This window comes from Phodopus roborovskii, unplaced genomic scaffold, assembly GCF_943737965.1.
Source record: "Phodopus roborovskii unplaced genomic scaffold, PHOROB, whole genome shotgun sequence".
Lineage (NCBI taxonomy): Eukaryota > Metazoa > Chordata > Mammalia > Rodentia > Cricetidae > Phodopus > Phodopus roborovskii.
This window is the reverse complement of record NW_026126434.1, coordinates 30,477,333-30,500,989: the sequence shown is the minus strand read 5'-3', so window position 1 is coordinate 30,500,989 and position 23,657 is coordinate 30,477,333. Positions and strand designations below refer to the sequence as shown.

Here is a 23,657-nt window from a genome sequence, read left to right as displayed (position 1 = left end):
TCCTTCCTCAAGTCAGTGTACCCTTCAAGGCCTTCTGCCTCTTTTCAAATCCTGTTCCACTATAAATCCCTGGCTGGCCTGAAAGTATGTAGACCAGGATGGCCTCTAAGAAATCTGTCTGATTACGCCTCATGCATGCTGGAATTAAAGGTGTGTGCTATGGCTGTATGGAGGTCAGAGAACAATTGGAGGGATCCATTCTCTTCCACCATATGGAGCACAGGCTTGGCAAAGCAACTTTTTTTCTCCTTTTAGACTTTATGCATATGACTGTTTTGTCTCCTTGTAATTATGTGCATCACACATATGCCTGGTGCCTGTGTTGATCAGAAGAAGGTCAGACTGTTTTAGTTATCTTTTCTATTGCTGTGATGAAACATCATGACTAAAAGCAACTTGAGACAGTTTATTTGACTTATACTTCTACATCTAGTCCATCATTGAAGAAAGTCAAACAGGGCAGGAACCTGGAGGCAGGAGCTGACAGACCATGGGGGAATGCTCATTACTGGCTTACTCGGTCTAATCCCCTCCCCACACCCCAACCCACCCCCACACCAAGACAGGGTTTCTCTGTGTAACAGTCATGGCTGTCCTGGAACTCTCTTTGTAGACCAGGCTAGCCTCAAATTCAGAGACGCAGAGGCAGGTGGGTGTTAAAGCACCATATCTGGCATTTCAGCCTGCTTTCTTTTTACAACCCAGGACCATCAGCCAAGGGATGGCACCACCCACAATGGCCTAGCAATCACTAATTGAGAAAATGCCCTAACTGGCTTCCCTACAGCTTAGTTTTTTTTTTTTCCCAAGACAGGGTTTCTCTGTTTAGTCCTGACTGTCCTGAAACTCACTCTGTAGACCAGTCTGTACTCAAACTCTGCCATCTCTTCCTCTGGACATAAAGGTGTGCGTCACCATCACTGGCCAGTTTGATCTTATGGATGAATTTTCTCAATTGAAGCTTCCTCCTCTCTGATGACTCTAGCTTGTGTCAAGTTGACATAAAACTAGCCAGCACAGGATGGAGATATGGTTCAGTGGTTAAGGGCACTGGCTGCTTTTCCAGAGGACCTGGGTTCAATTCCCAGCACCCACATGGTGGCTCACGCTGTCTGTAACTCTAGTTAATTAACTAGAGGACCTGATACCCTTACCTACACATATGGAAATGAAGGTAAAACCCCAATGCACATATAAATTAAGAATAGACAAAATGTTTTTAGAAAGACAGGAGATGGTGGTGCATGCCTTTGATCACAGCACTCAGGAAGCAGATCTTGAGTCTGAGGTCACAAATTGGTGTACAAAGTGAATTCCAGGACAGTCAGAGCTGTACCACAAGAGAAATTCTGTCTGGAGAAGTCAAAAGAAAAAAAAAAAAAAAAAAAAAAAAAAAGCAAGAGTCAAAACACAGCAGGGATTAAATAAGCTGCTTCTCTTTCCACTGTTTATTATTAATGTACAAAATATACAAAATCAAAAGAAAAAACTCCTCAAATCCATTGTGGTTCTAACCCAAGACCCTGCACAAAACCAACCCACTGTTTTCATAGAAAACAACTGATGCCAAGACAGGGGAAGGAGAGGACTGGGACAGGGCCACTCCTGCTGAATCCACCCAAGCAGCCTCACACTGACGGGGTCCACATGGGGTAAGGAGCAAGCCCATTCCCAAAGGCAGTGCATGTCGTGCGTCAGGCCCAGTGCGCCCGCTTGAAGTTGATGAAAGCTGGTCTCACGGAAGTGTTCAATGGAGTCTCTAAAATGGCTGCAGGCAAGAGTGGCCTAAGACTGCAGGCCTCCCCTCTGACAGCTACAATTTTAACTGTATATGAATACGGATGTGCCATCACTGAACCTAGCAGACCCGCAGTGACTTGGGTACTAACAGTTCCAGTCTTCCTTGAGAAAGGGCTCAATGGTGACTGGCCCATGTGGGGCACAAGAGAGGGTGGTTCCAGAACTCAATTCCAGCTAGCTTGAGCCCTCAGTGCAGTGGGATATATGGTACCCCTCACCACCCCTCACCCCATGGGGATAATGAGCTTGGCTTGGTTTCCTAAGTGCAGCTGACCAACTCAGTTCCGTGTGCAAGTGGAGAGCAGAGGTCTCCAGGGTGACCAGCTTTAGGTTCTCAGGCATTGGGGCTAATACTGGAAGGGGTTTAGGGCACAGGGCAATTCTCCTCACAAAGTGAAGCCAGCCGTCTCAGCAGTCCAGCATATAGAGTGTGTCCAGCCTCTCTCCTCTCCAGACTGGAGGGGAATATGTACATCAATGCGCACCAGTGATCAGAAACCCCCAGGAACCCAACCAGGTGGGAACTGAGGGGGCCGGCTCCTCATCAGCTGGGGAGAAGGGGAAGTAGGCCTCACAGAAGCCATAAGAGTGGAAGGAGCAAGGCTGCAGTCCACAGGGGTGCAGGTGGGGCAGGCAGGCCTACGGCAATGGGGGCCCATTGACCCCCGGGTGATAGAAGGCACAGTTGTTCTCATAGCGGCAGTTGCCCTTCATCATGAAATGTCGACAGACAGGGCGGTTTGACATATCTGTGGGAATGAGGGCAGAATGGTTAGAAAACAGCCATCATCACCATCTCAAGACCTGAACAACTGGGACAAGTCTTCAAAGACACAATATTTGGGGGCTTTGATATAAAGATAGAGAGTGGTTAATTGCCTTCCTTATATACAGAGAAGACAAGGAGATGGAACCCTCCTGTTCTTTCTACCTCTCCCCTGGCTTCCCCCCACAATCTAGTGTAGGACTCTAAAATCAATGTATGTGTGGGAAGTATCCTCACCTCCTCCATGACTGTGGCCTCCATCATGCCCTCGGTGGCCGCCTCCCCCATGGCCATCATGACCACGGTGTTCATGAGGTGGTGGCCCTCGATGGTCATGGCCTCGATGACTAGGGACATCATGTGGCCGGTGGCCATGAGGTCCCCCATGTCCAGGGCCTTCATGGGGTCTATGTCCACCACCAGAACCCATTCCTCCTCCAGGGCCTTCATGGGAACGATGTCCACCGCCCATCCCTCCACCAGGTCCTTCATGAGATCGATGGCCACCACCAGAACCCATTCCTCCTCCAGGGCCTTCATGGGAACGATGTCCACTGCCCATCCCTCCACCAGGTCCTTCGTGGGGTCGATGGCCACTGCCCATTCCTCCACCAGGGCCTTCATGGGGTCGATGTCCGCTGCCGCCGCCCATTCCTCCACCAGGGCCTTCATGGGGTCGATGTCCGCTGCCGCTGCCCATGTTCCCACCAGGGCCTTCATGGGGTCGGTGCCCACCACCTCCAACCATGCCTCCTCCACCAGGACCCCCTCGGCCATTTGGGGGTCCTCCTCCAGAACGACCTCCTCTGGCTCCTCGGAATGGAGGGGGTGGTGGCGGCTCGTTTCCTCCACGACCTCCTCGGCCTCTGTGGTATGGTCCAGGACCAGGTCCTGGACCCCCACGCATTGGGCCACCTCGCATGGGGTCACCTGGGCCATCCCAGAAGGGATCACCTCCCCGAGGAGGGGGTGGGGGACCCAGGAGACGTGGACCCACAGGTCCACCAGGGCCTCCATGAGGACCTGTTAGATAAAAGAGGAAAACAAGAAATCAGTTATCTGTTACATTCTATTATTCCTACCTCTAACCTGACCCGGCCCCACCATCTGTGGTCCCTGGCTGTTGCCATGCTGAAACAAAGCAGTAAGCCCACCGAATCCCTCTCACCTACCTGGCATTGGCCCTCCAGGACCAGGGGGGAAATGCTGCATGCCCTTGGGGCCCCCAGGGCCTCCTGGTGGGAAGCCATTGGCTACAGGACCAGGACCTAGAAGTCCATGAGGCACTGTAAATGAAAACAGGAGTCAGTCAGAAAGAGAATTCAAAGAATGGCATGGCTTTCCACACAAGTGTACCCTACCCAACTGATCTTAGACCAACCTGGCAGAGCCATGCTCTCCGTCCAGTTTTTCCCTCCCATATCTTGCCCAGTGGCAACAGTCCCATGCTCTTCTGCATCTGGGGAGCCCTGTATCCCCCCCTCTGCCACAGGGGATCCTCCCCGGTTTCCTGTGGCTGGCCCTGAGGATTACCCAGCATCTGCTTGAGCTTGTCTGAGTACTCTGGCTGCTTCAGCAGTTCCTCTGAAGGGTGGCTGTTTGGACTGCCCTGTGAGCAAGTAAAATGACAGTTACGAGGGTGACAGCCAGGGTAAAGCAAGGACGTACATGTAAATGGAAGACAAAGAACTGGGCTGAGCTGGGCACAGGGTGCAGGCTGAGTCACAAATCAACTTGGCTACATGGTGAGACCTTTTCCCAAAACTGAAACCCAGCAATACCCTAAATGGGAAAAACCCAAACACACGCAAAAACAAAAAGCTAGGGTGAAGAGTGGGACACAACGTGCGGAGCTCACTTGAGGAAGAGGGCTCAGCTCACATACCATGATGGAGGTGAGGATATCCTGGACATTGATACCTCCTCCTCCAGGGCCCTGGGGGCTCTTCCCAGCTCCCATGCTTCCCATAAGATTGGCCAGAACTGGAGGCAGCTTGGAGCCTCCTGCCCCATCAGGTGAGCCACCAGAAACCCCAGGCTCCAGGGTCTCAACATATGGTACCTCATCCATGGAACACTCCTAAAAACGGAAGTAAACAAATCAGGACTGTAGAAAACAACACAGAGGTATCCTCACACGAGTGCCCGGCACTGCCGGTCCACCACACCAGCTCGTCCAAAGACTCACCTCATCCAAGGGGATGAGCTTCGGGGGTATGGGCTCATAGGGCTCAGGATCGGGCTCATGAGGACTGTAAGGGTGCAAATGCGCACCACAGGTGAAGGAGATAAAAAAGAACACAAGTTAATTCAGCCCCTGAAGTTCTCTGTGGTGCCTCCCTAAGGCCCCACATCACTGTCCCATGGTACAGGCATCCCACACCTCAGGCCTTGGTGCCTGTACTCACCTCTCCTTGTTCAGGAAGAGCTCCTGAAGGATGCCCTTTTCCCGCTCAGCTTGGACATATCGCTCCTGACTATTGCTTCCAGGGATGACAAGAGGTGAGGGCAGAACCAGAGGCCGGGGACACACCCAAGGCACTTTCTCCTCCATGTTGTCATGGCTTAGTCGCCGGGCTGTCTCAAAAGCATGTCGGTCTGACAGTATCTCACGCTTAGCTGCCTCACCAAAGTCTTTGATCTTGTTCACATTCACTGCAAGGGAGGCAGAGAGGCCAAGAGACAAGTGAGTAAACGGCCCATGCTCAAATTCTTAGCACACCCTACACTGTGATCCGGCATCGCACCTCGTTCAGTTTCATCCAGTTCAAAGTAGAAATACTCTCTCAGCTTGCCCTCCTCAGGCCATGTCACAGTTTTCCTCTTTCTGCCCTTCCGAGTCAGCTGGCTGGGATCACCAGGACTCTCCACTGGCTTTGCATCCAAAGCTCCTGGCTCTGAAGAGGCTGAAAACAAGAGAGATTACAGAAGAGCTGTAAGCAAGCTAAGGTCCAGCCCAAGATGCAGTCTTTCAGAAATGGCCCTAACCAGGCACCATAGGCTACCTGCATCCATGAGCTCGGGAACTTCCACAGGTGGCACTGGGGTGCCAGGGCGGTCTGTGTCCATGGGCTCAGCAGGGGGTGCTGGCTCCGGGGAAGAAGGTTTGGCCGTGCTTGGTTCAGTGCTTGTTTTCCCTTCAAAAGGGCTGGGCTGTTAGGAAAGAGAAAGCATCCAATGAGCTTACAGGACACCCAGGGCAGCAAAGTCAGGATCCTAGATACCCAATGGTCCCAGGCCACACTATCCCAGAAAGCACTCCTGTAGCCACCACACAGCTCCTGGCTATGGTGCCCTGTCTTCTGTACCCCCCCCCCCCATACCCCACAGTCACCAAAATCCACTTCTAGGCTCACACCTTGGCAGCAGTAGGCGACAGCACCTTCTTTTTCTTCTTAATTTTGATGCCTGGGACAGGGGCTGAATTGAGAGCATCCAGAAAACCCAGGCCCTCCATAGCTACAGAAGGAAAGAATGGAATGAATTGAAACTCCTTCACAATTCTATTTCTATTCCTGCAGAGCCCAGGCAGAAAACAAAAGTGGGCATGTGGGGTCCCTGCCCAAGATGACCAGGAATAAGGATTCACACAGGAAATCCCCATTATTCCATCTTTCTTTTGGCAGCCATGACTTTAATCACAATTCTAGAATGCATTAATTCATTAAGCAAACTGTACACCAGAGTGTCCAGCCATGAAGAGATAGCTGAAAAAGTTATCACTTGAGAGGGCACAGCTTCATGCCACTTATCTAACATGGAAGGGGAATTCCACAGATACAAAAAAAAATCTAAGATGCCAAGACATTAAAGGCAAAGCAAAAGAAATCACTGAAGGGCACATCTTCCCCCACCCAGAAGAGCTTTCCCCATGCCACAGGCACTCCAGGAGGACTCACGCTGTGGGGGGATGATCTTCACTTTGATTTCTTTGGTGGTATTGGGGGTTGTGTTGAGGGGCTTGTACTTCTTCTCTGCAGGTGGGGCAGCATCTCCTGGAGCAGCTGTGGCGCTCTGCCGCTTGAGGGGGATGGGCTTCAGATTGTACTTGTCTGACACCACCACAGTGCTGGAGTTTTTCTTCACGGGCACCAAAGATGGGGTATCCAGCTCTAGTCCTGGGGAGATACAAGGTGACCCTGACTCTCACTGTCCCTCCCTGTTGCCAACCCTAGATGTTCTAGCCTTGAGTAGGTGCCTGCAGCTTCTCCTTTAGCCTTCTTCCTCAGAGTTTGAAATCACAAACTATTGGCTGTGCAGATAGATGGATGGCTCTGCAAAGCCAGCTAGGGTCCTCACCAGTGGAGCGGAACTTGGCATGACTGGGTGCTGTGGTTCGCAGTGACTTGGGCTTTTCCTTCTTCTTCTCTGGGGCCTCCTCAGCCCGGGTCTCAGCCTTCACCTCAGTCAAAGGTCGCTCAGGAAGCACAGTTCGGCTTTTTCCCTCTTCTTTCCGTTTCTTCTTATCTTTCTCTGTTATGGAAAAATAAATCAGGTAAGGATGTCTCATTTAGATAAAGAGAAGAGTTCCAGACCAACCTAAGGTCACCCCAGAGCTGCTCTCTAATGGAAAAGAAAAGCACCTGGGGTAAAGTGCCAAGGAGCTTACCCGCAGGCTGGGCACTACTTTGGGAGCGGATGACAGCCATCCAGTCACTGACAAGAACTGAGGCCAATTTTCGGAGCTCTGCATGTGAGAAAAGGAAAAAATTACTTATTGAATAATAATTCAATATATTTCCAGTAACAAAAAATAGGGCATTAAAAAAAATGTTAAATCTGTTCAATGGGAAAAAAATACCTCAAATTCTTTTTTTTTTTAAAGACTTATTTACTATATATACAGTGTTCTGTCTGCACTTATCCCTGCAGGCCAGAAGAGGGCACCAGATCTCATTACAGATGGCTGTAAGCTACCATGTACTTGCTGGGAATTGAACTCAGGACCTCAGGAAGAGCAGCCAATGCTCTTAACCTCAGAGCCATCTCTCCAGCCCCTCAAATTCTTAAGAATATGATATGCTTAAAACAGAAATCTGAGGCAGCCTTTCCCCTGACTCCTTGCTGTTGGGGGCAATGACTTCAATCAAGGTGGGAAGGTAAAATGAGAACACACCAGCAGGCCCGATTATGTGTTAAGAAGCAATTTACATAGGGAAAAAAATATGCCTGAGAATCTAAAGGACTGGATTTATCTTCAATCTGTGAGAACTTTTTTTTAGCCTTCCCTGGAGGAACATAGCCAGCAGAAACTCTTCTTTGGTACTTATCTTCTCCAATCATGCAGACTCATTTAGCAAGCAAGATGGCCATACACCATAAAGACCTGTCTTTCTGTAACAGGCACACAGTTGTGATTACTGTCTCAAGGCAATGCACATTTCATGTATCTACAGGGCAGCAAGATCTTAAAGCCTGTTTGGAGTTGGGCATGGGACACATCTGAAGCCAACTTGGGAGGCAACGCAGGGGCAGGTGGATCTGAGAGTTTAAAGCCAACCTGATCTACACAGAGAGTATCAGCCCAGCTAGAGATAGATACTAAGACCTAGTTTCTCAAAAACAAAACAAAGCTGGATGGCAGTGCCACATGCTTCTAATCCCAGCACTGAGGAGGCAGAGGCAGGAAGATCTCTGTGAGTTCCAGGCCAGTCTGGTCTACAGAGCAAATCCAGAATAGCTAGGGCTGCACAGAGAAACCCTGTCTTAAAAACCAAAACAAACAAAAAACCTCTCTATTCAGGGGCTGGAGAGATGGGTGTTTTATTCTAGAGGACATGGTGGCTCCTAGGTATCTATAACTCTAGTTCAAGGGATCTAATGAACTTTCTGGTCTCTATGGCTCTGCATACAAGCAGGTAAAATATCCACACACAGAAACAATAATAAAGTAACACCCTCTGTTCGGAGTAAGAAGCAGTATAAAGCTAGCTGGAAGCAGGTGACAGCAACCCAACAGTGAAGAATGACATCTCCTTCTATGTGACATGCTCTCCAAATTACTAAGGACACACTGAGATACCATAAAACTTGTAAAATGCTCAAAGAACCAAATACTGAAAATTAATAAGACTAAAAAGGGTATCCCCCATGACAGCGCCCCTTACCAGCAGGAAGTAGTTTGGAAAGAACGACGCCCAAATTCCCAAATATTGTCTATAAATGTTTGTTTTCATTTAAATGGACTTGGATATATATATATATATATATATATATATATATATATGTATATATATGTATATATATATATATACATACATACATATATATATATATATGGGTAGAAAGCTACAGAGTGGTTTCCACTTAATACGTAAGTTCTTATTCAGCATGCCAGGGTACCCTGGGGTTTACTCCCCAGAAACATGTAAACACACGTAAAACCCAGTATTATAAAAACAAAAAGTAAAATGGGCCAGGTGGTGGTAGCTCATGCCTTTAATCCCATACTTGGGAGGCAGAGGCAGTGGGATCTCTTTGAGTTTGAGGCCAGACTGGTCAGTATAGTGAGTTCCAGGACAGCAAGGTCTGCACAGACAGACCCTGTCTCCCAAACAGAAACAGAAAAGGGGAGGAAGGGAAGACAGGAGTCAGGTCAAAGATAATGCAGTAAAGGAGACAAAAGGGAAGGCCATAACACAGAAATGACCCTGCAGAGCCCAGGTCCAGGGCGCACACTGGCACACACCTTCATCGTCGCTTGACTTGCTCAGCTGCTTCACTAGTTTTGCTGTGTTGTTCTGTGAGAAGGAAATGGCAGGCGGTAAATGCCAGGAATAAGACAAACTCACTCAGCGCTAACTAAACCACCGCTTAATAGCACTGGCATACTTTAACCACCAAAACTTTTTTTTTTTTTTTTAATCCTCGGTGGCCTGGAACTCAAGAGATCCTCTGCCTCCCAAGTGCTGGGATTAAAGCATATGCCACCCCTGCCCAACTATAGATACATTCTTACGTATTGCTGGAGAAACCCAGGAAGAACAGGTGAAGACACAGCTCAGTAGAGTGCTAGACTAGATTTAGTTACAGGTCAACTTATTCCCACTTTAGAGATGGAAAACTGAGGCTCAGATATACAAAGGGTTTGGGTCATATATCAGGTCATATGCCTGGTGAAGGAAATAAATCCACACCCTGTCTTCCAATTCCACATTCCCATTTTCCTCTGCCATTCTACCTTATAAATTCCAGACTGCTACCCATCAGAACTGGAGCGAGGTTTTCATCAGTTAGGCTAACCCAGAAAGGAAAAGTGGATGATGTGACGTGGAGGTACCTGCTTGAGATGGTCCACAGTAAGTGGGAGGTGCTGCAAGGTCAGCAGTATCTGCTGCAGGAGAGGAATGTTATTGGTTGTCTTTGAATATGTTAGCCAGTTGTTCAGAAGCTTGTAGCCACCAACATCAATAAACCTGCAGACAGATGGGATCAGAATCCATTAAACCCTTCCTAGTTTTAGAACTAGCAAGCTCACATGTCCAGTGACCCAGAAACCCCATGCCTCCCCGACTCCCATCCCTGCCTCCCACTTACTTGACCAGCACTTCTGGGGCTCGGGTCTGCAGGATGATGTTCAAGTACGTACATCGACTCACCATCTTTCGTGCTTCTTTCATCAGACTGGAAAAAGTAGTCAAGTTAGACATGGGGCAAATCATCTGCTGTTGACTCTGAGTCAGAGACTGCCAGGCTAGCCACCCCTCCTGAGTGCTGGGATAATAAGCATGAGAAACACTATGCCAGCTAATGTCCTGTGGCAGAGGACTCTAATCTTCAGAGTTCTGGAGCCTTCCAGGATTGTAGAATGAATCTAGAGCTACCTGAAGAGGATTCATCCCTCATGTCCCAACACACAGAAACAACTGCCTCCATGGGGAGTCAAGGATCACACATTTCCCCTGTAATCTAAAACTGGTTTAGTTGTTTGCTTTTCTCTGGAAACCCTGAGATCCCTGAAGGAAAAGACATTTTGGATGGCATAACATGACCCAAAGCAGAACCAAGAATTCTGTTATAGGCTCCCCCACCTGCATTGCATCAGGCTTTCAGCCCATGGCTCTTGGGATTATAAACCAAATCTCCAGCTTCTATCATGGCCAATAGCTAAGAGATTGTTCTTCTCTTGTCACAACCAGTCTGCACGTGGCTTCCGCCTTCCCATTTACTTTTCTCTCTCTTACTCATTTCAACTCAGCCAGGACAAGTAGTCTCTTCTGACTAGAAACCCAACAAAGACACAGCTTACCTGAAGATCTTGGCAATTCCATCCACACTCTTCACTTCTCCATCCCGAGTAAGGAAGCTATCCAAGCCCTTGAGAAGTTCTTTGGGGTCTATGGGACCTGAACCCATGATGGTGGTTTCTGAGATAAAAGGAAAAAACAAAAACCCACAAGATAAATAGTAGCAAAGACAGCCCCACTAACTTATCCCTCTAATAAGTCCCACTGGCACCTTTAAGACACTGATTAATCTTTGTCCAACTGTACTATTCTATACGTCAGTAGAATCAAGTCTGTGCTAACGTAGCAGCCTTGGCCACTTAAACTAGGGGTTAATGTAGACTGGACCTGATAGGTAACTGAGTGAAGGCCCCAACAGCCTACCTCTCCTTCTCAGTTAACCCTCTTCAGGACAGTTACATTTCAGCAGAGTATATCAGAGCTAAGACCCATGATACAATGCTTAAGTCTCCACGATGTTCATTTGGACAGTCCTGTCTCCAGTTAGGGGCCACTAATTTTGATGTGGGGCAGCTGTAGCTTCCTAAGGTAACTGAGCCAATCCTGGGTAAACATTTTCAACAATCCAATCATCCTCTCTCCAGAAACCAATTCCCTTTTATCTTGGCTGTTTAAGTCAAAATCGCAAGTGGCACCATGTGTCAGCTAAAGTGGTTGATGGAGAAAACAAGCAAGCCCTGATCAGAGCCCTTCCCCAGGGAACTCAGTAGCTCTCAGAAACTAAAAAGGAAATCAGGCAGACTCATCAGCCCTGAAGAATGTTACTCATCCAACAAACACCAAACCAGCTTTTATTGTTCCAAAGTTCAAGAGAAAGTTTGCTTGTAGTTTCAGAAGCAAAGATGCAAGCCTGACCCTCTCCTGCCCTCAAAACTCACCCTGTCCAAGACTCCCAAGAAAAGGCCAAAGCTGAGAGCCAAAAGACATAATGAAGTTGATGATGTGGAAAGTGGATACCACTTCAAATCAAGCTGGGAAAGGAATGAATTAAAATATATACTCCTTCCAAAGAAAGAAAGTCATTTCCAGGCCAGAATTCCAGAGAGATAATTAGGAGTGATATGGTTCTGATTGGGAGTTTTAGTCACAACTCTATCACCACCAGCTCCCCAGAACCAAAGACATGAGTCTCCTCATCAGCAGTGGTCAGGTCAGTATTGATAAGAAAAAGGCAAGCCCTGCCCCCTACCCCCCCTGCATCTCACCCATCACCAACAGCAGAGGCAGCCCCACAAGGGTGAATATCAGTTTTAACAAAATAATCATTACATTTTCTACAGAAAATAGGACTCTCACAATATAATAGTTGTTTGTTCCCAGACAAACCAGGAAAGAAATATGTGTAAAAAGTGTGACTATTTTCCTGGCTTAGACATGCTTAACCTGAGTAAAGAGGCTGTCAATGACAACAGTGATTCTCCAGATAAAACAAGATTAAAAATTTAGTGTTTAAAAAGAAATTACTTTTAAATGTGGGCTTCCTAATACCCAGGGCAGCAGCAACAGCAGCAGGAGAGAGGCCCAGGGAAAGGAGGGGTGGCTGTGGTTTCTGCTCTGAAGGCTGAAAAGTCTGCTGGCTGAACAGAGACACAGGGAAGAAATGCTAAGCATGGAGCAAAACTTGTTAACTGCTATCACCCAACACCCTGGAACCTGAGGTCAGAGGAGAAAAACATACAAGAACACCGGAAATGTTTACAAGTTAGGGGGCAAATTCAATGAGGTGTGGCTATATGTACACAGCAGTGACTTGTGAACTTTTCTGCTATAGTAACATCAGTTAGACTGGAAAAGGAATGACTGGGCCCAAAGTAATAATACATGAGCAATCCAGACTAGGAAACTTAAAAATCTTTTATACATACATAAACCTATTAGAACCCCAAATGACAATGTATGCAATTTGACAAGTCCTAAATTAAACATTACTTCATTCCTGTCCCTTTGAACACAGCTGACTGAAGGTAACCCAGAGGTTTGTCCTTTGTATGTCTACCTAGGAATTAATAAGCCTAGCTCAAATGTCCCTTTGTTCAATTGTCAGACACACAGAGGGCAGCCACCTTTACAGAAACTGGACCATCGAGTACAAAGCTATGTTTAGTGCCCTCTGGTGGAAATGGTACCTAGGTATTTTTAAATTCCCATCTACATAAACAAAAAGGCACAATAGTCAAAATAGGCATGTTAAGATGCAAGTTTCCCCTTATATTTGGGAAGATGACTGAACTTGATGTTTCCTCATAGTAAAATATACATTTTTCTCAGTGCCTTTTCTTCAGTGGTATTTTTTATTTGGGACTCCAAGTGCCTTACAGCCTAGGTCCCCATTTTCACAGGTAAGTGGTAAGGTCTTCCAGTGGGAACAAAAGAAGAACCCATTGTGTTTGAAGTCTATGGTGAAGGCCCAAAGCTACATACATGGGTAGGGACAGTGCCCAAGTATTCCTCACTTCTAGAGTTTGAAGAGGAAGCTTTCTGTAACCATAAAGAACTCAGGTCATGTTTTTGTTTTGTCCTAACCAGTTGCTAATGTCCTTGAGGGCCACAGACAAAAGAAGGGGGACAAAAGCCTGTGATGTACCTCCACCTTCTAAGCACTGGAGAATGATCTACAATTTTTACTAGAGATCATATTCCTACCCAATGTCAAAATGAATTTGACTTGAGAATTGTTTGGTAGCATTCATCCTGGCTAGTCACTAAACTTCTACCACTGCTAAATCCTGAATCGGTTCAGGAAACAAGGTCCATGCCAGGGTACTTTAAAAGGACAAATAAGTGTCAGCTCTTATTTGTTGGGACCTGAGCATCTCCTGAACCAAAATGCCTTGCTCTTCCTTCAGTGTCTCAAGAGCTTCCTGGTATGACCCAATAATGGAAGGACTGTCTCAGGTGGTTCGTAAATTCTGAACCTTAGCATGGTAAGGCCCTACTCCTCCTCCATCATTATTTTGAAAATCTGGTAACCTGGTTCCAGGAATACTGTATTTTGCTTTCAATAAAGATGGAAAATTATGTCCACCACTCTGACCCTCAGAAAAAGTCCCCCAAATAGAACTCTGGCCATGCCATGAAAACCAGGCTCTCCAAGGTCCCCTAAAAAGCTTTGTTTTCATCTCCCATGCAAGGAAGGTCTTCTTTACTAATCCCTGCTCACTAGAGATCAGGAACCCCTGTGGGTGGAATGTTCAGCTCCCAAGGTAGGTATGCTGCAGAGGCACCTGGCAAACTGCTTAAAAGATAAAAATAAAGACTGTGGTAAATAGACATGTGGAAGAGGCCCTCCCATTCAAGTCCAAGTAATAATGAGAATCCACACCCAGCAGAAAATGAGCCCTGTCAAACCCAAGTTACCACAGGACAGAACAAAAGGTTTACAAACTGCCTAGAAACTCTACACTTCAATGCAGGACTTTTAAATGCAAAAATGTAAAGTATAAGAAGAAACTGTCAAAGACTTGACTTGGAAAAAGTTTGGAAAAAGAGATAAAGAACCAACACCCAATACCACCCTCAAGGGTGTGGCTTTCAACATGCATCAACTGCCACAGCACTGACCAGGTGGGGCACGAAGAGGACATTCTTCTCAATGCTTTAAAGGAATTTCTTTTTAGAAGGCAGGAAAAAGAAATTCAAAAAGGTGGCTCTTTGGAAAAAAGAAAGGTTGTGAAATGTAATACCAGAAATGTTTTGCTTACCAGAAACCGTAGCTTGACTCCCCCTGCCTCGAGTTTACAACTGCAGCCTCCTTTCCTAAAGAGTCACTTCTCATCCTAGTGCCAACATACAGGAACTAAGCAACTGCAGAAGGTGATGGCACTGAGCACAAGAGTTTATTCCCAAACTGAGAGGTGAGAATAAGGATGATTTATAAGAAAGTCCTACAAGTAACAACCCTCCCCCAGACTGTTACAAAGGCAACCACATTTGGAAGTACGAGGACCCGTCCTGAACAGAATGACACATTTCAGCTTCATTAGGCCCAATTGTCTATTCAAGTTACAAGCCCTGTGTCTTGCCCCAGTCTCCCAAAACGAAAGCACAGTTGGGTTTACTTTTTCACACCTGTCAACTGAAGCAAGGTCCATGTCCTAGTTTGTGATGAAAGGTGAAAATAAAAGCAATGGACTGATTGTTAAACAAACTATAACTACACGAGGGGAGCCTCCATTCCTGTTCTCAGTTAAGCTTTTATCCCTGTAAGATATTTTATGAAAGATAAAGGAAACGAAAAATGTTTTCTCCCCAGCAGCAATCTGCAGGAGAGAAAGCATCTGCTTGGGGGAGGAGTTTTCAGAGGAAGCAAGCTGATTACATCACCTTTCAAAGAGGCTCCTCCCCCTGACCAAGTTTGTAGGGCAGCCCTAAGCTGACTGGCAAAAGAGAAAAACAAAGGACAGGGACGCCATTTTGTTATGGAGAGGACGACTCAAAAAAATTTAAAAAGCCATCCAGATCTGCCGGTAGCTTTACTCACACTACAAAGCACTAAGTAAAAAAAAACCAGAAGCCATCCCTCCGCCCCCCATTCCTCAATCTAACCTATTTTAATTCAGTTTAAGAGCTCACTGAAAATAAAGTCAATATACAAATTTCTGCGGGTTAAGAATTTGAAACTGAAGTTCAATTTACTACTACCGCCGACCACCCCAATCCTCCCTATAACCGGAAAGGGGGAGGCCTTGGGACCCCTCAACAAATAGTATTGAGGTGGAAGGACAGGGAAAAAATGGATCAAGACACAACCTGCAACGCCGCTTGGAAGACAAAAGGACAAGGAAAAGTCGCCATATTTGAAGCAGGGAAGGAAAAAATTCTTTTAACGACACAAATCTTCTAGAAAGCTAGCATTCAATTGCACTAATGGTTTTTAAAATTATACTTCTGAGTTCCACATTTCCCCAACCTTTCCACCCTCTTAACTGTATCCACCAACCACTAAAAAGTATCAAGTTAAAATGTTAATCACTTTTGCCTTTAAATAACCTATGCAACCTGAAACAATCACAAGACATTCTTCACCTCCCCAATGTTATATTGTATGTACTTGTTACTAAGATTATATTTTGCCCTAAATTTAAGTGTCTTGCAATCTTTATTCTTAGATTGCCACCTATAACCATACAATATATCCCAAACAAATTACATTAAAATTGAGAGGATTTAACAAATCACTTTAAAGACATAGCCAGCTAATACTTCTCTCTGCCCATCTCCTTACCCTGCAATCTTTATGTACAGATTGCTTATTAATCTGGCAAATTGAAAGGCGCTTTGCTTGTCTCACACACAAAGAAGTGGGACTTCTGGGCCACAAGATCCACCATCTTTTGTATGTGAGCTCATTAACCCTTTTGAAGACTGCTAACCAGAGGAAGGTAACCATTCCTCCTTATAATAGCAAAGGCTTATTATGCTTTGGCAGTCTGGAAATTTGCTGGATTATCAAGGGTTAACCGTCAATATCCTCACTTGCTGGCCCTCCCTTCACCCTCTCCTTGCCTGCTCCACAGCAGGGAAGAGGCAGGTGGCAGGGGAGAGAGAACAAAGACTGTTTAGACCCACAGGACCTTTTTAATGGAGATTTAAGAGACCCGATTGGTCCTTCTCCAGTATTCTACATTTGTTCTATGGTCTTATTTCTTCCTCTCATTATTTTTGGTTTCGCAACGGGAAACGTTGATTTCTTGTTGCAAGGCTGGTTTTTGAAAATTCGACACTTACTATCCAATTTTTTTGCGACGTCAGCACCTCGGGCTCAGGGGGGAGGGGTAAAATTTTGGAGGAAAAAAAATAAAACAACCAACCAGGACCCAAACTCAATTACTTGGGGGGCCTCATTGGATCAAAAAGTCTCTTAAAAAAGTAAAGACCAACTCAGTATTCACATTCCCCCCACCCAACTCCATTTAGGGAGGGGGGTTCGTTGAATAAAAAAATCCTGAGTGGATACCAAAAAGGAAACGCTGGATGAGTGAGATTGGGTGGGTTTGGGGGGGAGGGTGGTTGATTATTTTTGAAGTTATGTAGTGACGGTCCTTCGGCCACAGATTTCAAGTCCCAAGCAGCGTGGGCTGGTGGGGTGGGCAAGATAGGTGGGAAAGGGTAGAAGACACAAGTGGTTGGGCTGGTGGCTGCTGTTTTCCCTTTCCCCCCTCTCAGGATCCTTTCAAGGGCTTAGATGTTGCTGAGGCTTGTTTGTTTTCCTGATGGCCGGCCTGTCTTTCTCCGAGAAAATTCAACCTGGGATGAAAAGAACACAAAAGGAGAAAGATGTAATCAATATGGGTCGCCTTATAAAACTCCCAAACGCCATTTTTCCTTTTGTCGTCCCAGCACATAACCGCGCTAGGCAAATCGTGGCTGCCGAATAAACCCATCTTTCTTTTCCCCGCTGCCCGGGCCACCCGCTCTCGGTAAAACGTTACCGTCCAAGCGACGGAGCACCCAAACTTACCTCTAAACGAACCCCAGAATGGCGGCCGCCCGCTCGGGCGGAGTCTTTTATACCCGGCCACCGCCCAACGCACCCTAACGTGATGGAGAAACGCCCTCGTCGCGAGACATTGTGCGCGAGGCGGAGGATGATTGGCCAACATGAAGGCCAGGTCGCCCGCGGATTGGCCACCTCTCCCCCCGCCTCCGGGGAGCCCGCCCCTCGCTTCCCGCTTCCGGCTCCTTCCGATGCCCTCTGCGCTAGCGCGTGATCGCCGCGTCCGGCACCTCCCTTTCCTCTGCCTCCACCACTTCCGCCCCGGCCCACGAGTCTCACCCTGGGTTGGTCAGAACGACTATGCGCATGCGCACTGGCATCGGCCCGCTCTAAATCGCACCCAAAACTACTTTAGTGTCATACACTAAGCCCGGAATCTGCGAGTCATCGTGACTAGTCCGGGAGAAAAGCGATTTGGGAGGCTAGTTCGATTGTGACGCAGCTGAAATTCGCGTCCCTCTGCCGACCCCGCCCTGGGACGCTTCCGTCCTGACGCACGTGAGCACCCGCCTTCCGCATGGTGAGGCTTGCACTCGGCCCCGCCCTAGCCCGTGTCTGAACATGCGCAGTGACTCTGCCTTCCGCCCGGCCGTACGTGAGGCGTGCGTCAAGATGGCTGCCTCCTTGTCGCACACGCTGCTGAGAGTGTTTCCTAGCCTCTTGCGAAGTTCCTCTGGACTGCAGGTAACAGCCGGGAGGACTTTCTCTGCGTCCTCGGGTAGTGTTTACGTTCGGCCTTTGCTCCGCCGCGAGCAGTTGAGGGGCACAGCTCCTCCGTGTTGTTACGGCTTAGTTTTGCACCACCTTTCTGTCCCCCACGACGCGCGTTCTCTAATACTTAGCCTTAGGGAGAAGAGCCAGGGTTACCTACCCGCCATCGTTTTCTCCGAGTACCAATAGGCAAAGAATTAGGTGGTTGGATTACTCCTCTAGACGTGGGCAAATGGTTAACTATAAGGTTGGTATTTGCAGTTGTGCCCAACCAGGAAGTGTCCTTGACTAATTTTAATCCCCCTCCCTCCCTGTTCCGGAGACAAGTCCAACAGCCTAGTTCGACCTCATGGGTGGCCTTGAACTCCTGACCTTTCTGCCTCCGCCTCCCAGTTTATTGATATTACGGGCATAATCCACCACTCCCAGCTCAATCTCCTACCACTTCAGTTTATCAGAGCATGCATGAGCGTCTAATTCTGCTCTCTCTGGATTGGAGTTACCCTCTAGCCTGAGGTACTCACCACCCTGGAGGCTCCTGGCAGGACAGGGAGAAATAGCTTGAAGGCTTGTCCCGATGACACTCCCTAAAGTGGGACTAAAGAGTAGCGACAGAGGTCACAACCGAAGTAATAACAGGGTTGGTAGCTTTAAAGCTGGCGTTAGCACTCAAAGTTTGTTTTGCCCCATGGAATGTCGACCTGCAGCATTCTGTAAAACTGGTCAACTCGGTGACTTTGAATTTTTCCTCCCTTGTCTGGTGCATCCCATGCTCTCCAAAAATTTTATTCCCAAATGTTATACATATTTTCTCTCTTCCACCAGATCTAAATAATGCCCAACAAGCCCAGATCTTTGTTTACCAAGTTTTTTAAATTGTTACATTCCACTGGTTGGCTTATCCTATGGGTCCTATGGGATCTGAGTGGAGCTAGTCAGTTAACACAGAAATGCAACTTTCATGTCTCTTCCTGTTGAATTGTTCATATATTTTGGACACACACTCCACCTCTCTCCCCAAAGTATGATAAACCAAATAATTGCATCCTCTTGATGCCCTTTATAGGTTCCCCTCCGGGCTCTTTGCACCAAAGGTCCTGAAGAAGGTTCTCCATCCTCACTTCCCATTTCCCCCTATGAGAATGAACCTTGGAAATATCTGGATTCGGAAGGTACCCAGATTGGGAGGAAGCAAAGGAGGGTGGGGCCTGAAGGAAGTGGCTAGATAAGACCCCTATCACCTCCTCGAGCAAATAAATAAGCTCATCTGGTTTTTATTTCAGAATACCAGAACCGCTATGGTTCTCGCCCGGTCTGGGCTGACTACCGCCGCAACCACAAAGGTGGTATACCGCCTCAGCGGACCCGAAAGACATGTATTGTAAGTTTTTAAGGTTGTCTGTCACCTTGATGGGGTGTGACAAGGGGGACATAGGGAAGGTAATACCAAATTCTTTTTGTGACTGTGTTTTGTATCTTTTAACTACTGGTTTCTTCTCTACAGCGTAAAAATGAAGTTGCTGGGAACCCTTGCCCCATCTGCCGGGATCACAAGTTGCATGTTGACTTTAGGGTAAGGAAAATCTTTTATCCAGAGTTAGGATTTGGATCCTCTCTGGAATGCTAAAGAGATCATCAGAGATGTCTCACACTCTTTTTGTATTCCTGTACCCATACAGTCCTGATGGCCACCAATGTGAAAACATCCCTCTTTTCCAGACTTTCACCCTCTACTGTGGATTTTATTACAGTGGTTTAGTTCGTTCTCTTAAAACTCAAAAGTCTAAATTTCGAGAGCTGGACAAGATGGTGTAGGCTTTTAATCCCAGCACTTAGGAGGCAGATTTCTGAGTTTGAGAACAGCCTGGGCTACACAGAGAAGCCTGTCTTGAAAAACAAACAAAAAATGACACATATTTGAAATCGGACTTGGTTTGCATGTGTCTAATCCCACATTGGCATAGCTGAAACTGAAGTGTGAAGTTCCAAGTTGCAGGCCCTGTCATAATCTACTCTACCTGTTACAGAAGTGAAGGGAAAGAAAGCTCATTTCTCCTGGGTATGATACCTAGACATGATCCCAAGTGGCCTTGGACTTGGTATGTAGCTAAACTTTTTTTTGGGGGGGGGGTCCAAGACAAGGTTTCTCTGTGTATCCCTGGCTGTCATGAAACTAGCTCTTATAGGCCAGGCTGGTCTTGAACTCACAGAGATTCTACTTCCTCTGCCTCTAGAGTTCTGGGATCAAAGGTGTGCATCACCACCACCTGGCTGCAGCTACATTTCTGATCCTCCTGCTTTCTAGGGGCTATGAAGTATAGGTGTGTGATGAGGCCACACCTAGCTCAAAGGGTTTTTGGTTTTGTTTTGTTTTGGGTTTTTTGTTATTGTTGTTGATGATGATGATGTTTTTAGCAAAAGAGCTCATGAAGAAACAAACCTCCAATGTGTGCACCACCCAACTCATTTTTCTCTTTTGAGAACAGGTCTGTTTATATATCTCAAGCTAGCCTCAACTCACTGTCCTCCTGTCTCGGCAGGCTCGGTTCTGGGATTTCTACCTTGCTTAGCTGCTATTTCTCTGTTCTCCCATTGTTCATTAATATGCTGGTACCGGGGGCTACAGGGCAGATATGAAGGGAGCTGTAGAATGGAACAGATTTTTTTTTTCCCCCCTCAAAATGGTGATGCTGCTTCTTAGTGGATAGTGTAGACCATAAAGATCCTCACAGGAGTCAAAACTATGGCTGCACATGGAGGATGCTGGATCACTCTGTGTTAGTCTGTTGGTGAGGGTTCATATCCTTCCAGCACATCATGGAGGGTGCCTTCCCAGTCTCCTTATGTAGGCGGTCACAGAAAGAGAGCAGTGACTGGGCCAGGATGATGGTAGGTGTATGTACTTTCTTCTCTGCTCAACTCCTGTGAGTGGTTTGTCTGGTTGTTTTATGTAATTAGAACTTTTAAATTACTCTTAGTTACACATTGTATTTTATGCATTATACTTAGCGGGCTATTGCATTAGTTATTCGTTACTCATATCCACCATAGCATGATTTATGGGTATTTTCTTGATAACTATCCCCAATTTTTTGCCCAAAAGGGGCCATTTTGGAACATGCCTCTTCATAACTTGGTGGCAGAATGTAGGATGTACATGTGAAATGAGTTGGTAAGGCTAAAACTGAAGGAAGTATCAAGATAGACACTGAGCAGTAAAGGCAGCTAGCTATGAGGCTGGCCTTAAACTCACAGGTCCACCCTGCCTCTGCCTCCCTAAGTGCTGGGATTACACCTGACATGTAGCCGAGACTGGCCTCAAACTCATCCTTCTCTATTGGGCTTTTCTTTGTGTTCTGATGGAATATGCCACCACAACGGGCTATATGGATGTTTAAGGCATCCACTCAGTCTTGACCACCACCTCATGCATTTGTTTCTCTCCTGCAGAATGTGAAACTCTTGGAACAGTTTGTTTGCGCCCACACGGGTATCATCTTCCATGCCCCTTACACAGGTTAGCTTGGCATTCCTGTAAATACCACTTAGTGTTTTTCCTTGGAGCACTCCTGGTTTATGGTGTTGGTTATAACACATGGAAGTGTGGTTGAAGCTTTTGGAGATGGTATTTAATGAGGACACTCATTAAGCTAAAACAGTTAACATGTATACAAAAGGCTGAGGTGAACCTCTTGAGAGCCACTTTGAATTGTAAATTGCACCTTTAATACCAGAGCTGTAGAGAGAGCCCATCTTTAAAACAAACAGAAAACCTCAAAAAAAAAAAAAAAAAAAACAAGAAAAACAACTAAATTAATAATTCAGGACACTGTCTACGTTCATTACCCTCTGTGGCCTGTGGCCATGTCCAATTTTTCATATGGCCTCTACAATAGCCAAGCTGAGTGTCCTATATCATAGACAGAGATGGAAGGACCTATACAGCAAGAATAATCTGAACTCCATGTTCATGGGAGGATCATGGCACTGTAGTAAGTTCCTTTTGGAAGTGTTCTTTTTACTATCAGTCTCCAAAATGGAAGTTGTGTAATTATTGCTACTCTGTCACATTCCCTAATTTGAAATCACCTTACGGGATCTTTCTCTGGATTGTCCCAAGTCAACCTTTAACCCCACATTGAGCTATCTTCTGGCCCATTGCAGGCTTTTCACTCCATGATAATGATGTCTCTGTAGTGGCTAGTCATCCGAAGTCCTTATCTAGCTTTCAGGCAGGAACAGAAGAAGCAGATGGGAAACTGGCTGCATGGGAGGGGCAGGGGCAGGGGTTGGGAGTCCTTAGTTAGGTAAAGCCAACTCCTACACGATCGAGCTGTCTTTGTATAGAAACTTTAGCTAACTTTTCCTTTATGGAATGGGAGTTAATTTTTTTTCTCCTTAGGGGTCTGTATGAAGCAGCACAAGAAGCTGACCCAGGCCATCCAGAAAGCCAGGGAGTGTGGTAAGTGAGATCAAGGTGACTTGGACTAGAAGGTGGTCATATGTTCCTAGAGTTTCTTCTGAATTGGCTGTGGTGCTGGAGCCTGTAGTTCCCAGCTGCAAATTTCTGGCTATGATGACTACATATTAAGACACTGCTTCAGGCACAAAGATCTGTAGTCTTCTAACAGATGAGAAAAGTGGGTGCCCTTCAGCAGTTTATACAGTGACTGAACACAGCTTTGAAGGGTTTCTCTGTGTAGCTTTGTAGACCAGGCTGACTTCACTCACAGATCTGCCTGCCTCTGCCTCCCTAGTGCTGGGGTTAAAGGCGTGTGCCACCACTGCCTGACTGTGCCTGCTTCGTTTGATTGGTCCCTCTATCTGTAGTGCCTTTTTCTTGTCTCTGAATCAAACTTCCTCATCCTTTGTTGTTTCCTCTAATCCCTTAGGTCTCCTCAGCTACTACATTCCCCAGGTTGAGCCTCGAGATGTTGACTTCTGTACTGTTCATGGAGCTGTCACTGCTACTCCGCCAGCCCCCACATTGTTGTCAGGCAAACCTTGGTACCCATGGTACAGCTGGCAGCAGCCACCAGAGAGAGAACTGTCACGCCTTCGCCGTCTCTATCAAGGAAATCTCCTAGAAGAAAGTGGCCCTCCACCTGAGTCGATGCCCGAGATGCCCACTATACCACCAGCAGAAACCTCCACTGAGCAAATGGGCTCCCAGAGTGCTTAAGACTTGTGAACTGTGGAAGAAGTCAGGGTTAAGGAAATGGTCTTTAGGGCTATGTGATGACATGTTCTGAAACAGTCAGTTTTAAACAGTGGCAGACCCTAAGGAAATGATTGCTGAAGAGGACAAACAAATTTGAGGTTGAGGGGAGAGGTCTAGAGGCAAAAGTGACTATGGAGAGGGACTCAGATGTGACTAGGAGACTTGACTCTGGTGTGTGCACTTGTTACTGTCCCTATTTCAAACCTGCTGGCCCAGCTTCTCTACAATAAAGCTGTGTCCCTTCTGTCTCTGGCTTCCTTTGAATTGACTTTTCAGAACATGGTGAAGTGTGTGAGATGTGCTGCTGTGGTGGGGAGTGTATTCAGTCTGACTCACTCTGCCTGCAACTCCAGCAGGGAAAGTATGAAGGCGATCCCGTCCTGTGGGTCCCCTCAGCTGTTTGCTGTGAGGCCCCTG

At 46.8% G+C, this 23,657-nt stretch overlaps 2 protein-coding genes across 4 annotated transcripts; one reads left to right on the top strand and one right to left on the bottom strand.

Annotated features, from left to right (window-relative positions):
* Positions 1 to 1,420: 1,420 nt before the first annotated feature.
* Positions 1,421 to 18,609, bottom strand: Ppp1r10 (protein phosphatase 1 regulatory subunit 10). Of its 3 annotated transcripts, none has more exons than XM_051187403.1 (20): positions 18,544 to 18,609; positions 16,540 to 17,058; positions 10,815 to 10,932; positions 10,103 to 10,189; positions 9,846 to 9,981; positions 9,255 to 9,306; positions 7,176 to 7,253; positions 6,866 to 7,039; positions 6,466 to 6,684; positions 5,925 to 6,025; positions 5,572 to 5,719; positions 5,314 to 5,472; positions 4,975 to 5,221; positions 4,755 to 4,818; positions 4,452 to 4,646; positions 4,100 to 4,175; positions 3,739 to 3,852; positions 3,230 to 3,589; positions 2,804 to 3,139; positions 1,421 to 2,549 (listed from the first exon to the last, which is right to left on the bottom strand). In XM_051187403.1, the coding sequence occupies exons 3-20, from the start codon at positions 10,919 to 10,921 to the stop codon at positions 2,440 to 2,442; spliced, it is 2,763 nt and encodes a 920-aa protein (XP_051043360.1). In that variant the 5' UTR covers positions 10,922 to 10,932; positions 16,540 to 17,058; positions 18,544 to 18,609; the 3' UTR covers positions 1,421 to 2,439. The 3 variants fall into 3 exon arrangements, with proteins under 3 accessions (XP_051043360.1, XP_051043359.1, XP_051043358.1); XM_051187402.1 differs by lacking the exon at positions 18,544 to 18,609 and adding an exon at positions 17,588 to 17,817; XM_051187401.1 differs by lacking the exon at positions 18,544 to 18,609 and adding an exon at positions 17,273 to 17,421.
* Mrps18b (mitochondrial ribosomal protein S18B) lies at positions 17,869 to 23,487 on the top strand. Its single transcript, XM_051187404.1, has 7 exons — positions 17,869 to 17,992; positions 19,086 to 19,191; positions 19,303 to 19,400; positions 19,524 to 19,592; positions 21,470 to 21,536; positions 22,422 to 22,481; positions 22,912 to 23,487. Exons 1-7 carry the CDS (start codon positions 17,870 to 17,872, stop codon positions 23,199 to 23,201), a joined length of 813 nt encoding a protein of 270 aa, XP_051043361.1. The 5' UTR covers position 17,869; the 3' UTR covers positions 23,202 to 23,487.
* Positions 23,488 to 23,657: the final 170 nt, after the last annotated feature.

What these genes read in the sequence shown, in the direction of transcription:
- Ppp1r10 (XM_051187403.1), bottom strand. Translation starts at nt 10,921, where the DNA reads ATGGGTTCAGGTCCCATAGACCCCAAAGAACTTCTCAAGGGCTTGGAT. An exon ending in AAGTAGTGCCCAGCCTGCGG is followed by an intron (nt 7,040 to 7,175) that starts GTAAGCTCCTTG and finishes TTTCCATAACAG; the next exon opens with AGAAAGATAAGAAGAAACGG. An exon ending in ACATCGACCCCATGAAGGCC is followed by an intron (nt 3,140 to 3,229) that starts CTGGTGGAGGAA and finishes CCCACGAAGGAC; the next exon opens with CTGGTGGAGGGATGGGCAGT.
- Mrps18b (XM_051187404.1), top strand. Translation starts at nt 17,870, where the DNA reads ATGCGCAGTGACTCTGCCTTCCGCCCGGCCGTACGTGAGGCGTGCGTC. An exon ending in GAAATATCTGGATTCGGAAG is followed by an intron (nt 19,192 to 19,302) that starts GTACCCAGATTG and finishes TTTTTATTTCAG; the next exon opens with AATACCAGAACCGCTATGGT. An exon ending in GGACCCGAAAGACATGTATT is followed by an intron (nt 19,401 to 19,523) that starts GTAAGTTTTTAA and finishes TCTTCTCTACAG; the next exon opens with CGTAAAAATGAAGTTGCTGG.